The sequence below is a fragment of the Saccopteryx leptura genome, chromosome 6, assembly GCF_036850995.1.
Source record: "Saccopteryx leptura isolate mSacLep1 chromosome 6, mSacLep1_pri_phased_curated, whole genome shotgun sequence".
Classification (NCBI taxonomy): Eukaryota; Metazoa; Chordata; class Mammalia; order Chiroptera; family Emballonuridae; genus Saccopteryx; species Saccopteryx leptura.
In genome coordinates this window covers 194,676,986-194,692,421 of record NC_089508.1, presented here as the reverse complement: position 1 = coordinate 194,692,421, position 15,436 = coordinate 194,676,986, and the positions used below count along the sequence as shown (strand labels likewise).

Here is a 15,436-nt window from a genome sequence, read left to right as displayed (position 1 = left end):
CGGGCCGCGATTTCTCGCGAGAAGAGGGGCGGGAGGCGGGGCTGCGGGCCGGGGGCGGGGCCGGCGGAGGGCGGCCTCGGGAGGGTCCGCGGGTCCCGAGGCGGCGGCCGTGGTGGTGGTGGCGGCGGCAGCAGTGGCGGCGCGAGGTGAGGTGAGGGGCGGCGAGGGGCGCGCAGGGGGCGGGGGGCGGGCTCCCGGCGGCCGGGCGGCCCCTGCTCCCCGCAGCCCGCCCGCTGTGTGACCTTGGTCCGGCTCGCACCCTCTCTGAGCCGGTGCTGCGCCCGCTCGGGAGTGCGGGGTGCGCTGGGTGCGTGCGCGCGCGGCCCGGCCCCAACCACCGTCCCCGCGGTCCCGCCCCGGGGGCGCCCCGCCGCCCGCACCGTGCGCCTCGCGCGAGGAGGAAGCCGAGGCTGCGTCCGTCCGAACAGTGGGACCTGTATCTGCAGCTGGGCGCCGGGCCACCGGGGCACCGCCGCCGCTGGACCTGGGCTCGCGCCGAGCTTCCGTCTGGCGCGCGGCACAACGAGCCGCAGTGTGTCCGCGGTGACTCAGTTATGCACTTCGTGATTCCGCGCCGGGGACGCTTGGGGCCCCGGGGCGCGAGAACGTGGACTGCGGGCGCAGCGGATGCGACTGCCGCCCGGGGCGGGGACGTTCTTCTCGCGCGTGGGGGCCGGGACAGCTCTTGACCCGTCCCGGGGAACGTGGGTCAGGGGCTGGTTGCCCGCGTGGAAAGCACGGAACACGGGGCGCTAGGAAGCGGCTCTGGGGAGGCAGCCCTGCTGGGACTGTGCCAAGCGCCTGCACGGGGGCTGCGGAGATGTTTCTGTTTGTTGCAGATTGTTTCTAGGACTCTGGGCTGGTGTTTCCCCGGACAGCAGCCCCGTTTCATTGTTACTCAGCGTGAGCTTCCCTGATCGCTTCTTGCAAAATACCAGGTGTGCTCCCCTGACCCGTGCGGCGCGATTGCTGCTGTCACCTCGGCGATTACAAACAAACCGGGACGAGAGAGGGAGCGGCCAGGCGTCTCCCTTGATGTTGCAGAAGTTCTCCGTGGTGGAGATGACGATGGAGAAGCTGGGCCTCCCTGGGAGGAGGCAAGGCGCCTGCGGACATGGGAGCGAATGGACGCTGTGGGTCAGGGGAGACCCTGTATTAGTCGTGGGGTGGGGTTGCAGAATTGGGACGGGAGCCGAGGCTGGAAGGAGGTTTCTGCTTGGGAAGGAACAGGCGCGAGTGTTGTGCTAGGGTGTGCGCACTTTTACCCCTTCCGGGAGGAGGAGTCCAGCTTTTGGGGTGGGATGCAGCTCTGTGTGTCTGAGTAGTGAGAGCAAGGATGGATCCAGACAGAGTATGGGGAGGTGGAGACAGAGCTGGATGCAGTCTTACCGGGTGTGGGGCCTGGACAGTGGCCAGGGAGTGGAGAGGGGTGTGGGTAGAAGAAGCCAGGACTCACCGTCCTGGTGCTCTGTGGATGGGGGAAGGGAAAGGGGAAAAGGAGCCAAGATTTGGTAACTGAAGGATGGGGCTGGTAGCCGTGATGTTATGCCAGAGCAGGTTTGGACAGGGGACAGACAGAAAGGCGTTTGAGTTTGAGACTTGTAGTGGTTGTAGGATCTGTGAGCCGTCCCGGATGAGAGGTGCTCTAGCGGAGAGACTGTGTGTCCAAGGACGCCATCCTGGGGAATACCAGGGTAGAGGGAGCGGGTGGCAGAAGAGCAGCCTGCTGGGTGGCTGACGCTGGACACGGGCTGGTTGTCATTACCACACACTCCCCGAGGCTGTGGGTGATTCTCTGCTAAACTGGTGTGAGGGACTGGTGATGGATACCGCTGGAACAAATGTAGCTAGTGTGTCATCTAAAAAGAACTTCATCTGTAGTTTCCGGTTGTTTCAAAAGATTGTTGCTCTTTCTCTTCAGAGAGTAGCGGTTAGTTTCACACCTACTTAGTGGGATTGTGGCTGCAGCCAGGGCTGATGGTGCTCCAGGGACTTGCCAACAGATGGGCCTAAGGATAACTGACACAGTAACTCCACACTTCCTGCAGTTAACCGAAGGGTTGAAGGGTTGAAGGGTCGGGGCTTTCCCTAACCGCTTAGAGAACTTAAAAAATATCTCGGGGACAGGGACCAGGAAGCACCAGGCTCCGCCATCCAGGGAGCTGCTGTGCAGAGCAGGGGAGGGTGAGGCTAGTGGGGGCGTGCTGGTTCTCGGGACACGACACCTGGCCTTTTTCCTCCAGGTCAGAGAGTGGACGAGTTGAGCAGCCCAAGAGAAAAGACCTAAAAACAGTGACATCAGGGGGTCCCCGGTCAGGAGGCCCAGCTGTATCACCGATGGAGCTCACAATTAATAACGCCCTCCCAGGGCGCAAAGCTTCTGACTTCTTTTAATCCGCTACCCTTTAAATAGGAACAGAAAACCAAGGACTTGTGAAGAAGCCCTGTGGTTCGGGAGATGGAGACCACAGTACAGGCAGTGGAGAGTGTGCAAAAAGCCTAGGAAAGTAAATGGTTGCTGATGCACACGGGGAGATAGGAGAGTATCTCACCTATGACACAGGAACAAGATGCTCTCAAATAAATAAATAAATAAATAAACAAACGGAACACAGAGCCAGAAAGGAAACTCTTGGATATAGAAAACAACGGCAGAAATTAAAAGACTCAGTTGGTGAGAACAAGATCAAGTTGAGAAACTTAGGAAGGTGAACGGAAAAGCAAAGAGAAGGAAAACGGATCACATCGGCAGGTGGACAGCTGACTCGTGAGTTTCAGGAAGAAAGACAATGAAAAAGAAAGAAAGGACATGATGTGAAATCGTCCACAAAATGATAGGAGATAAACTTCCTAGAAGTAAACCTTTCTGTGTTGAAGGGGCGCTGGGGGGCCCGCACCACGGATGCCCTGTGCTCTCCCGGTCTGTTCCTGCTCCGTCCCCAGTGTGATAGCCAGTGGGAGCGCGTTTCTGACCGTGACCTGCGCGTGCTTGGGTAGCAAGGGCCTCCGTGGCAGCCCGTCCCAGGATTTGGATCGTGGAGAGTTCAGACGGAGAGAGAAATTGTGCACACCCACGCCAGGGCACGTGTGGTGAAATCTCAGAACTCTGGGACAGCGGAGATTGTGCTGGCTTCTAGAGAAAGAATAAAGACACCCGCCACCAGGTCATTGCAGAGTGAAGTGAAATGACGCAGGGTGGGGTGGGGGGTGGGATGGGACCCTCCGCAGCAGCGTGCGATGCTGGGAGACAAGCCACAGGGCTTTCGAGCTTCCGAAGGAAAGTATTTTCAGTTTTGAAACTATTCCCAGGCGAAGGAGGGCAGAAAGATATTTTCAGATATGCTCCCAAATTTGCCTCTCGAGACCTTTTAAGGAACTGACTGGCAGGCGTGCTGTCTCAGAATGAGGTGGTGAACCCGGACAGGGCTAGACGGGACAGGGTTTCCCCAGAAGAGAGGGGAAGTCACTGTGTGTGGGGTGGGGGCTAGAGGCTAGGATGCCCACCAGGCACGGTCCCCAGATGTGTCGTGACGGGAGCTGGCCAGAAGGCTCCTTGAAGAGATGATTTTGGGGAAGATGAAATGGTCAGGACACCTGATGTGCTGGGACATCTGGATAGGAGGTGTCGACACGGGGCCGGATCGGTGGTAAGCACAGAGAGCAAAGCAAACGAAAACCAGGCTGTTCTCAGTTCCGGGGGGAACCAACAGTTGTACGGGAAAGGAAAAATAACTGGGTGTGCTGCGATGATTTTTGCAGACTCTTCCATAACAAATTCGGTGATCGTCTGTGATCATTGAATGGTTGTGGTTGAAATGAGAAGGATACACTTTCTGGGGAGGGAGTATGGTGAGAAGGGTGGTGCTGTGCAGGGTCCGGAGGGGGGACGAGACCACTGTCCACCCGCCAGAGTGGGCAGTCGTAGATGACGCCTTAACCGAACAACCGGCAGTCGCTCCGGACCCTTACTCTGAGATAGCAGGGAACACCAAAGGATTCGGCGGGAAAGAACGAGGGAGAAGGAGACGTGGGTCACAGGAATGAGCGGGCGGGGCTGCTGTATTTTGTGATGAATTCCCCAGAATTATTGAATCTGTAACAGATGGTAACACTGATACAAATAAGGACAATGTTGCAGTAAGCTCCGGACCCTGATGGAAGAGGAGGCCCGAAGCCTCCTGTTTGCAGGGTGGGTCACTCAGCAGCCCCCTTGCTGGTCAGACAGTTGACTTGTTCTTATTTCCTCTTCAGTATTGTCATTGTTCTCTGTTTCCTGTGTCCTGGCTGTGGTCATGTGTTAGAGCTTTGCCACTTTCTTTAGCTGTTATTTTTTTTTTTTTTCTTTTAGCTTATTCTAAAGGGATTTTAAACACTTCCAAAAGTCGAGAACAGCATTGTGAGCCTTCTTTATCATGTCACCTGGATACATAAATGATGAACTCTGGGCCAGTCTTGTTTCTCTGTGTTGTTTTTTGGTTTGGTTTGGTTTGTTAGCATAAGAACTCTGTTGAGTATCTGCTGTATGCCAGGCACGAAGCCTTCAGGCTCCAGGTGTGATAGAGACTGGTCAGGTGCCTCCCTTCCAGAAATTAAGATTCTGGTGCAGATACACAACGAGCATGTAGTGCCGGAGGTGACACGGAGAAGAGGCAGGCGTGGAGGGTGAGGAGCACAGGCTGGGTGTAATCAAGGCAGCCCTCCCAGAGGAGGTGAGCTCTGAGCAGACATCAGAAGGAAGTATGAGATCCGGCCACCAGATTCCCCTGTGTGAGCGGTCCTGGCAGGGACAGTGACTGCGGGCTGGGCAGTGGGGGCCCGGTCAGTGCTATGGATGAACAGCAAGGCCATTGTGGCCGGAGTGAGGCCCGTTCAGGGGGCAGTGGAAGAGACGAGAGCACAGCATCCCAGTCATAGGACGCGTCACCGGTTAGTGTAAGGGCTGGGAATGGGCAGCCACTGGACTGTAATGATCGGAGGGGGTTTCAGCAGAAGCGGGGGGGGGGGGGTCTACCACCTCAGTCATCAGGTGAGAGCGTGCATCAGGACAGGGCGTACAGGTGGGGCAGTAGGGGGACGAGAGAGGTCAGAGCCTGGGTGTATTTCTAAGGTAGAAGCCTCAAGCAGGTTCTTGAAGTCACCATGGTGACATCTATTGTTATTTTACCTTGAAGTGATTTCTCTGAATTGACTTCGGTCAGAGTCTGAGATGAGTTGTTTATAGATTCCAGAGTCAAATACCATCAAATACTTGAGCTTTGGGAGGCAGATGGAAGATTTAGAAGGCAGGACCTCTGTCCCCTAAGACCAGGAAGCCTAGTTTGGGGGTGTGGGGATTGATGTGCAGGCCTGATGTCCCCTCTACGGCGAGGGACTGTGGCGGGCTCAGAGACCAGTGTAAGCAGACGGCCAGCGGTGCTGTGGACCCTGCTGTCCATGTGGGGGGGTGACTTTTGCTCCCAAGACCAAGTGTGGGCTCCGTTTCTGTCCAGCTCTTCTGGGTCGTCCATCAACCTTCCCTTCTCATCATGTGACCATCAACTACCTGCTGTTGGGTTGGGGTCGCAGGGTTAACTGAATACAAATGAAGGAGGGTTTTTTTTGTTTTGTTTTTTTGTATTTTTCCTAAGTTGGAAACAAGGAGGCAGTCAGACAGACTCCTGCATGCGCCAGACCGGGATCCACCCGGCATGCCCACCAGGGGGCGATGCTCTGCCCATCTGGGGCGTCGCTCTGTTGCAACCAGAGCCATTCTAGTGCCTGAGGTGGAGGCCATGGAGCCATCCCCAGCGCCCGGGCCAACATTGCTCCAATGGAGCCTTGACTGCGGGAGGGGAAGAGAGAGACAGAGAGGAAGGAGAGGGGGAGGGGTGGAGAAGCAGATGGGCGCTTCTCCTGTGTGCCCTGGCCGGGAATCGAACCCGGGACTTCCACACACCAGGCTGACGCTCTACCACTGAGCCAACCGGCCAGGGCCACAAACGAAGGAGTTTTATAAGGAAATAAACCCCCAGGGCTGGTGGTACCAAGTGAACATTTGCCTCACGATGGGGTTTTAATCCCAGCCCCAAAGCTTCCCCGGGCTGGACAGCATGGGGTGCAGAGAGGGTCAGTGCTGAGACCACTAACAGAAACTCGCCAGCTCTCTGCTGGCGACCTTGATGGGGACCGCGGTGGATTAGGAGAACAGGGTAGGTAGGGAGTCTCTGGTCTTTCTGCCAGTAGCCTAGATAAATAAAACTTGGAACATTCTTGGACTTCTTCATGCAGCCAGGTCACTTGATTTAATGCTGAGATCGTTGGTGAGCTGGACAAGAAGCCGGCGTTAGGTGTGTACCCTGGAGGCCGCGGTGCAGGACGGTGGGGTGGCTAGGAAGGTCGGCTCCCCCGCCAGGCTTGTCCACGTTCAGGTTCCGGCCGTGTGGACTCCTCACACTTCATCACGGTTAAGTGTGAGGATTAAATACGTTCATATACCCAAGGCCTTGGAGCAGTACTTTTGAAAGCACATTAGCTGTATTTATTGTCAAAGCTGTTGAAAACTTACAGTCTTCGACCGCTGGTAACTGCCCATTGGCAGAAAGCATGAGCTTAATAAAAATCGCAGGTTCCGTTTAAATGACACAGACGTTGAGGTCAGACGAAGGTGGAAGGGTCAAGGCCAGGGGTGTCGTCTAGAGGGCTTTGCTGTTTGACAGGGTTAGCGAGTATTCTCTCCTTTTATCCTCTCGGTAGTTCCAGCGAGCGGGGTGGGGGTGGGGGTGGGGGTGGGGGTTCCGCTGTCCTTGTGATGTAGAGATGAAGAGTTGAAACTCAGACTTAAAGTGGTGACCCCAGGCCACTCCCTTGCCAGAGACCAGGCGCCTGGCCCGGGCACCCTGCCCTCCCTCCCGCACGCTCTCTCGCCTGACCGGGGCACCCCGCCCTCCCTCCCGCGCGCTCTCGCCTGGCCCGGGCATCCCGCCCTCCCTCCCGCGCGCTCTCGCCCGACCCGGGCACCCCGCCCTCCCTTCCACCCTCTCTCGCCTGACCCGGGCACCCCGCCCTCCCTCCCACGCTCTCTCTCCCGGCCCGGGCACCCTGCCCTCCCTCCCGCCCTCTCTCGCCTGCCCCGGGCATCCTGCCCTCCCTCCCACCTTCTCTCGCCCGGCCCGGGCACCCCGCCCTCCCTCCCGCGTGCTCTCTCGGTGCCTGTGAGGGCTTCCGTGCTGCTGCTGTCCTGTACTGTGGAGCTCGCTGGGCTTCAGGTCAGCATTCGTGCGGAAGAGAAAAGTTTCCGCTTCTGCAGATGGTCTTGGCGAGGTGGCTGGCCTTTTCTCCTGGGTGCACTGTATGGAGGGGTCATCCACATCACATACCTAAAGCACACACACATTGTAAGTGTATCCAGGTCGACAGATGGGGGCAGACGAGCCCGCCTGTGTGACTGCCTCTGCCTTCAACTTAGACCATTTCCACCCCGGGTTTTCCTCTGTCCCTCCGCAGTCCACAACCTCGGCCGCTAGAGTTGCCTTTATGACAACTTTCCTGTGCGTGGAATCACACGGTGCACTCCCTTACTCACCGTCATCTCTGTGAGGTCCAGGCCCGTGGTGGCGTGTGCCCGCCCTTGTTGCGGCCGCTGACCAGCCCTGCACTGCGTGAGCACCGCTGCCTTTGTGCTGGACCTCTGGTTTGTTTTCAGGTTGTAGCCGTTTTGAATAAAGCTGCCGTGAGGTCTGGTACAGATCTTTACGTGGACAGTTGCACTTGTGGATGGGGTCTTCAGTGTTATCTAAAAGCCGTCAGCAGCCCTGGCCAGGTAGCTCAGTTGGTTAGAGCAGCCCCCGGATAGGCCAGGGTTCCGGGTTCAGGCACACACAAGAATGACGCGATGGGATGCATAAATAAGTGGAACAGCAAGTCAGAGTCTCTCTCTCACCCCTGCCCTCTCACTAAACTCAATCAATAAAAAAAATTTAAAACAAAACATCTAGTCATTTAAAAAAATAATTAAAAAAGGCATCACCATACCCGAAGGGCATCTTGGTTTTTCTCCTGTGTCATCTTCTAGGAGTTTTAGAGTTTTGCGTTTTACATTCCGTGCTGTGACCCGTTTTGAGTTAGTTTTTGTGAAGGGTCTGTATCAGGCGAACTACCCAGCACGTGGGTGTCCAGCTGTCCCAACTCCGCTTGTTGCAGAGAAAGACCGTCTTTGTCCCGTTCTGTCCCCTTTCCTCCTTTGTCAGAAACCAGCGGCTGTCTTGGTGGGGGTCTGCGTCTGGGCTCTGTTCTGTTCCGTGGGTCATTTCTCTGTTCTTTTGCTGCGACCACACTCGGTATCAATCACAGCGGCTTTAGGGTAGGTCTTTTTTTTTTTTTTTTTCATTTTTCTGAAGCTGGAAACAGGGAGAGACAGTCAGTCAGACAGACTCCTGCATGCGCCCGACTGGGATCCACCCGGCACGCCCACCAGGGGGTGATGCTCTGCCCACCATGGGGCGATGCTCTGCCCACCAGGGGGCAATGCTCTGCCCATCCTGGGCGTCGCCATGTTGCAACCAGAGCCACTCTAGCGCCTGGGGCAGAGGCCACAGAGCCATCCCCAGCGCCCGGGCCATCTTTGCTCCAATGGAGCCTTGGCTGCGGGAGGGGAAGAGAGAGACAGAGAGGAAGGAGAGGGGGAGGGGTGGAGAAGCAAATGGGCGCTTCTATGTGCCCTGGCCGGGAATCGAACCCGGGTCCTCCGCACGCTAGGCCGATGTAGGGTAGGTCTTGAAGCCGAGAAGTTACCAGTTATCAGGAGAACTTCTTGGTTCTTCTCCTTCAGTACTGTGTCGGCTGTTAGGAGTCTGTGGCGTCCCTATAAACTTAAGAATAAGGTGTCACCGACTGTCTGGGCCATCTGAGACTCGGTCAAGTTGTCACACAGAATGAAGCAGCGTGTCCACTTGACCGTTCGGTACTGGAGAGGTCAGTTCCGCTGTCAGCGTGGGGAGTGCGATTGTCCAAGTCTCCCTGGGGCTCTGCGGTGGGTCCTGTCCTCCAGGTCAGGATGGCACACCGAGGGTTGGCGAGCTCAGCCCCCAGCTGGCTGCCACGGGCCAGCCTGTCTTCCTCCTGACTTTGTCCGCTGTTGGTGTGAAGGCTCCTTCAGACGGGTGGCCTCAGGTGGGCAGCCGACGTGGGCGACTCTCTTCCTGGGGCAGGCCTGCCTGGCGTCCACCCTGCCACGCTGTGTGTGACTGCCCCCCCGCACCAGCACAGCTCTGCCTGCGAGCCACCCAGCGGAGTCTGTGGTCAGCCTTGCCGACAAGGGCGTAGGACAAAGCCCCGGTGGAGCCGGCCCACGGTGGAGCTTCCGCCTGACAATGCTCTCGTCTCCTTGCGGCTGGCGCGGCCCAGGGCGGCACTGCAGGCCCACGGCCGTCATTTCAAACCCTTGGGCTTTTATTGACGGTTTTGACATAGCGGGAAGTTTGTGTTTGGGAATCGTACCCGTATTTTCTGGATGAGAAGTTACCGGACAAGGTCAGAGTTGTTCCCTGGTGCACGTGAGGCCGTTGGGGTCGTGGCTTCAGGGTCACCTGCTTTTCTCGCCTGGTGTCCCTGCCGGCTTCTCTCAACCCCAGAAGGCAGCGCCGGCTTGAGCGGCCTGGGTACCTTCCTAGACGCCCCTCCCCTTTAAACAGGAAACCTTGCTGGTGATGCTCTCTGGTCGCCTCCCCCCTCCCTCCCTGCGGCGCTCAGACACAGAGCGAGGGTCCCACAGCGGTCCCTCCCAGGGCCGCTCGCGCAGACCCTCACCACGCTCAGCCGGCTCCTGGCGGCAGCCCCTGTTTGTGTGGCGCGTTTGAGGTTAGAAAGTGACAACACAAAGGGCCGTCCTTGTTCCTGATGTTGAAAATGAACCGTGGCCTCAGCTCAGCGTGTTGGGAGAGGCCTGGAAGCAAACCCGGCTGGTGGCAGGACTCGGGGACAGGGCAGGACTCTAGGACAGGGCAGGACTCGGGGACAGGGCAGGACTCGGGGACAGGGTAGGACTCGGGGACAGGGCAGGACTTGGGGACAGGGCTCAGGGACAGGGCAGTACTCAGGGACAGGACAGGAATCTAGGACAGGGCAGGACTCGGGGACAGGGCAGGACTCGGGGACAGGGTAGGACTCGGTGACAGGGCAGGACTTGGGGACAGGGCTCAGGGACAGGGCAGGACTCAGGGACAGGGCTCAGGGACAGGGCAGGACTCGGGGACAGTCCCACCGCCCGCCGATACCCAGACACAGGTGTGGGCCGGCCGAGGACCTGCCCTGTTGTCTCACCCCCCCCCCCACCTCCAGTATAAAGTCTTAGAACTTGAACGTTGGTTTGATAAACTGACTTCAGGGAGCGTCATCCTGGGAGCTGTCGTTCAAGGTTGCAGCAGCAGACCCTACATTTAACCCCTTGGTAGGATTCTCCACCATATTAAGGCCTTTAATTAATTCATTTTTTTGTTCATTCAGTGATATCTGTTAGAAATTTCTCCAAGTCTCCTGTTAAAGCTCTAATTCTTTTTTTTTTTTTTTTTACTGGAAAAAAAAATACCATAAAATGTACTATCTTAACCATTTTTTTTAATTGTGCACTTGAGCATGTATCAAAGGCTCGATGTAAACAAAATAAACTTTTAAGTACATAAAACCCTAAAGAAACGAGTCAGAATCACCCAGGGGCACTTACCGAGACCCTGCTGGAGCCAGGCCTGTGCCCCCACACAGAGCCCATGCTCGCTGACGGACCAGAGGGCAGCCTGGTGACCTCCCTGGAACTGCCCGTTCACCCGGAGGCCCCGCTCCGCGAGGCTCATTATACATCAGTTCATTGACCTGCTGTTTTTTAAAAAAAAAAATAAATGAGGAGCTGCAGAGCCACTGGCCTGGTGAGGAAAAGACCCCTGGGAGGAGGTGCTGCTGGCCCCAGCCGGGCCGGACGGTGGGACCCAAGGCGGGCTCCGGGGTCCTCCTCTGAGATGCTTGGCCGGGCCCCATCACGCTGGCCTAGCTCATCGATAAAGAACCAAGTGTCAGGGACGAGAAAAGCATGACGTCTAGTGCTAGTAGACCAAACAGGGAGAGATTAGAGTGACTTTTTTTTTTTTTTTTTGTATTTTTCTGAAGCTGGAAACGGGGAGAGACAGATAGACTCCCGCATGCGCCCGACCGGGATCCACCCGGCACGCCCACCAGGGGGCGATGCTCTGCCCCTCCAGGGGGTCACTCTGCTGAGATCAGAGCCACTCTAGCGCCTGGGGCAGAGGCCAAGGAGCCATCCCCAGCGCCTGGGCCATCTTTGCTCCAATGGAGCCTTGGCTGCGGGAGGGGAAGAGAGAGACAGAGAGGAAGGGGTGGGGGATGGAGAAGCAGATGGGCGCTTCTCCTGTGTGCCCTGGCCGGGAATCAAACCTGGGACTTCTGCACGCCGGGCCGACGCTCTACCACTGAGCCAACCGGCCAGGGCCTTAGAGTGACTTTAATTAAACATCTTGTCGTTGGAAGAAGCCACACCCGGGACGGCCCATGAAACGAGATCATCCCGTTGGGGGCAGGGGCGTTAGGGCTCCTCCCTGGGACCCCGGTCTGCTGCCGTGTGAGGTGCTCTTCGCCTCAAGGACCAGGGTCTTCATAGCCTCTGGGTCAGAAGAGCCAGGAAACCCTCGCTCGTTTGTGACAGACACGCATGTCAGCCTCTCAGCTGTCCAGGGTTGGTGGCTTCTGCAGCGTCCTGTCTGGAATGTGTGGGAGACAATAGGGCCCCAGCGACCCCGGGAGTCCCTGGGTCCCGAGACTGTCCTTCAAGTGCAGGGTCTTCTGTGCCTGGTGTCGGTCTCAACTGTAGTTTCCGTGGTAAGTGGGCGGGGCGGGAGCAACAGGCTGCTCTGTCCGGCTGGCCTCTGAGCGGTCACCAGGTCAGGCATCGTGGGCATTGCTGTCATCTGACCTCTGAGCCGGCCTCCCCAGCCGGGGGCCCCGACAGCTTCATCAGCATTCGTCAGCCGAGCAAGTGATCAGACGCCGTGTCGTCTTCCCTGCTGTGTCCCCAGCACTTAGCAAGGACCTGGGGCAGGACTGAGGCTCAGACCGTCTGTGGGGTGACGTCACTGTCACCCCCTCCCACGGACCCTGCGTGTGCTCCGTCCGCCCTTCCCGTGTCACGGGGCCGGGACAGGGCACGGGGCACGTCGGCTACACCTGGGCTCTGAGTTGCGTGTCTGTTGGATTAAGTGGACACAGCGCAGCAGGGGTCCCTTACTGGGGAGCGGGCGTCCTCAGCACTCTCCCAGCCTGGAGCCTTCTGCCTGTGGCTTCTCCCTGTGGCCCGGTCCAGGGGTCAGTGTCCCGCCCGGCAACGGCTCTGCCACGCCTCCCTCCCCCCTCGGGTCCGTGGCCGCAGACCCCTGGTCCCCTCGTCTCTCACACTCGCCCTCTGGGCCCTTGTGAGCAGCAGGAGAGTCCCGTCCTGCGGAGGAGCCAGAGCCCCTGGTTGGGCGGCCTGACCAGGTGGTTGGTGGAGGACGGAGGGAGGCAGACAGACAGACAGACAGCCCTGTGGGGGGGGGGCTGAGCGCCACCAGCACTGTTCCCGGATGTGGGCCGGCGGGGAGCCCTGGCTGGACCCTGACTTCTCACTTGGCTTTCCTTTGCCTTCCAGGTCCCTGGAGCCCAGCGCTCAGCGCGTCCATGACGCGGCAGTGAAGGGACCCCGGCGAGAGGGCCCGCCCGCCAGGGACAGGATGACCAAGACACGGCTCTTCCGCCTGTGGCTGGCCCTGGGCTCCATGTTCATGATCCTCCTGATCATCGTGTACTGGGATAACGTGGGCACTGCCCACTTCTACCTGCACACCTCCTTCTCCAGGGCGCACACCCCGGAGCCCCTGCCCAGCGCCGGCCAGGGGGCCGCGAGGGCCTCCGCCTCGGACGTGGACGAGTTTCTGGAGAAACTGCTCAGCGTCACCGCCGCGGCGGCTGGCGTGAAGCCGGAGGACGCCCTTCCCGGGAAGAAGAGGGAGCCGCCCCCACCGCGGCCGCCACCGGCCTCCAGCCGGCCCGCACCAGGCAGCCAGGAGGAGAGCGTGAGGGGCTACGACTGGTCCAGCCCGGACGCCCAGCAGGGCCCCGACCCGGGCGGGCGGCAGGCGGAGCGCAGGGGCGTGCTGAGGGACTTCTGCGCCAACGCCAGCTTCGTGTTCCCCGCCAAGGAGCGATCCTTCGACGACATCCCCAACTACGAGCTGAACCACCTGATTGTGGACGACCGCCACGGGGTCATCTACTGCTACGTGCCCAAGGTGGCCTGCACCAACTGGAAGCGGGTGATGATCGTCCTCAGCGAGAGCCTGCTGGACCGGGGCGCCCCCTACCGCGACCCGCTGGACATCCCCCGGGAGTTCGTCCACAACTCCAGCACCCACCTGACCTTCAACAAGTTCTGGCGCCGCTACGGGAAGTTCTCCCGCCACCTGATGAAGGTCAAGCTGCAGAAGTACACCAAGTTCCTGTTCGTGCGCGACCCCTTCGTGCGCCTCATCTCCGCCTTCCGCAGCAAGTTCGAGCTGGAGAACGAGGAGTTCTACCGCAAGTTCGCGGTCCCCATGCTGCGCGCCTACGCCAACCTCACCAGCCCGCCCAGCTCGGTCAGCGAGGCCTTCGGGGCCGGCCTGCGGGTCTCCTTCGCCCACTTCGTCCAGTACCTGCTGGACCCCCGCACCGAGACCCTGGCGCCCTTCAACGAGCACTGGCGGCAGGTGCACCGGCTCTGCCACCCGTGCCAGATCGAGTACGACTTCGTGGGCAAGCTGGAGACCCTGGACCAGGACGCCGCGCAGCTGCTGCGGCTGCTCAAGGTGGACCGGCTGCTGCGCTTCCCCCCGAGCTACCGGAACCGGACCGCCCGCAGCTGGGAGGAGGACTGGTTCGCCAAGATCCCGCTGGCCTGGCGGCAGCAGCTCTACAAACTCTATGAGGCCGACTTCGTGCTGTTCGGCTACCCCAAGCCCGAGAGCCTGCTCAGGGACTGAGGGCACGCGGCCGCCGCCCAGCCCCGCGCCGGGCGGTCACCCGGACTCGGAGACCCCTGTCCCGGGATGGAGCTGTGGGCTGCCGCTCCTTTTATTTTTACGGCCCTCCCGGTCAGACGCGGGACCGGGACGCCCACGGTGGCCCCATTGCCCGGGCAGCTAGCTGGACGCCTGGGATGGACCACGCCCACACTCTTTTTCTTTTAAAAAAACGACCTACGATTTTGCAATCCAGACTTTCTAGTTTACTCCACTGCCTGTATTCATTGCGTACTGTGTTCATATCGGGTTTTTTTTTAAGATTAATATATTTCAGATATTTAATACGAGACGAGGAGGAGGAAATAACAGCGTGCGTCCTGCATCTTGCGCGTGTGCTTATTGGGGTGCAGCTCTGAGCCGCGGGAATGGCTGGTGGTCGCACCGGAAACGCCCCTCGGAGAAGGGGACAGGATTCCTGCCGGTCTTGGGTGGAAAGGAGGCCCCTTGGTGGCCTGAAGTCGGCCCTTACCTTGTGTTTGTAAAAGCGTCGCAGCCCGGTCCTTCGGAAGTGAGCGCTCTTTGATTAGGGGGTGTATCCAGAGGGAAAGTGGGGGGCGGGCGGGGTTTTGTATCTGAGCTCACGTCCCAGGAAGCCATGCTGCCCGGTCCCCATCACAGAGGTCCCCAGAGGTCCCCGACACACTCCCTCTCTCTCGTGTCTGAGTCACGGACGGACGGAAGGATAGGCCGTAATGGGGACCGGGTGGGTGGGCGTCGGTCCCTAGGACACACTCCCGGCCGTCAGCAGAGTGGGGCTCCCCCTACCTCCACTGCAGGCCTGGCTGGGCAGGTCCAGCTCTGGTGACGGTCACCCTCGACGATGTCACTGACCCCGGGATGGTCGCCTTGGATGGTCCTGGCCTGGTACAGCCATCTGTTAGTCCGGAAGTGTCTTGCGGAACATCTGGCCCAAATTCCTTGGCGGTTTTTGGCGGCAGCATGTCCTTGATGAGAACTGGGCCGCCCTCTCGTGGTGTGTGGCCGTTGCCGCTGACCTTGTCTCCTGGGTCCTCGACGCCCGGTCCTGAAGGGCTGACCACAGGCCGAGGAGCCCTGCTCGGGGGCTCCTTGGTGCGAAGAGTCCTAGCTCTTGCTGGCCCAGCCGTGCTCTGTGGGTGTGAGCAGACTCGGGCACAGGAGGGCTGCACCGTGCTCCTGTGCGTTGAACACGGTGACCCGGGTGGCGGTCTCGCTGTGACGCCTCCCTCTGACTTCCGGCACTTTCTAAGCACCGTGCTGTCTGTGGCTCATGAGGGCAACTCGACTGTTCCCTGGGAAGCGGGCGCCCACCCCCGTTCCGGAGAAGACGGTCTCTTCTCCCCTCCTCCCAGAGAGAGGACCCTGCACCCCCTGCTGGGGGG

At 59.2% G+C, this 15,436-nt stretch overlaps 1 protein-coding gene across 4 annotated transcripts; it reads left to right on the top strand.

Annotated features, from left to right (window-relative positions):
- Positions 1-36: 36 nt before the first annotated feature.
- CHST12 (carbohydrate sulfotransferase 12) lies at positions 37-14,364 on the top strand. Of its 4 annotated transcripts, none has more exons than XM_066344280.1 (2): positions 37-146; positions 12,665-14,364. In XM_066344280.1, exon 2 carries the CDS (start codon positions 12,747-12,749, stop codon positions 14,031-14,033), a length of 1,287 nt encoding a protein of 428 aa, XP_066200377.1. In that variant the 5' UTR covers positions 37-146; positions 12,665-12,746; the 3' UTR covers positions 14,034-14,364. The 4 variants fall into 4 exon arrangements, with proteins under 4 accessions (XP_066200377.1, XP_066200378.1, XP_066200379.1 ...); XM_066344281.1 differs by having other exon boundaries at positions 55-151; XM_066344282.1 differs by lacking the exon at positions 37-146 and adding an exon at positions 918-938.
- Positions 14,365-15,436: the final 1,072 nt, after the last annotated feature.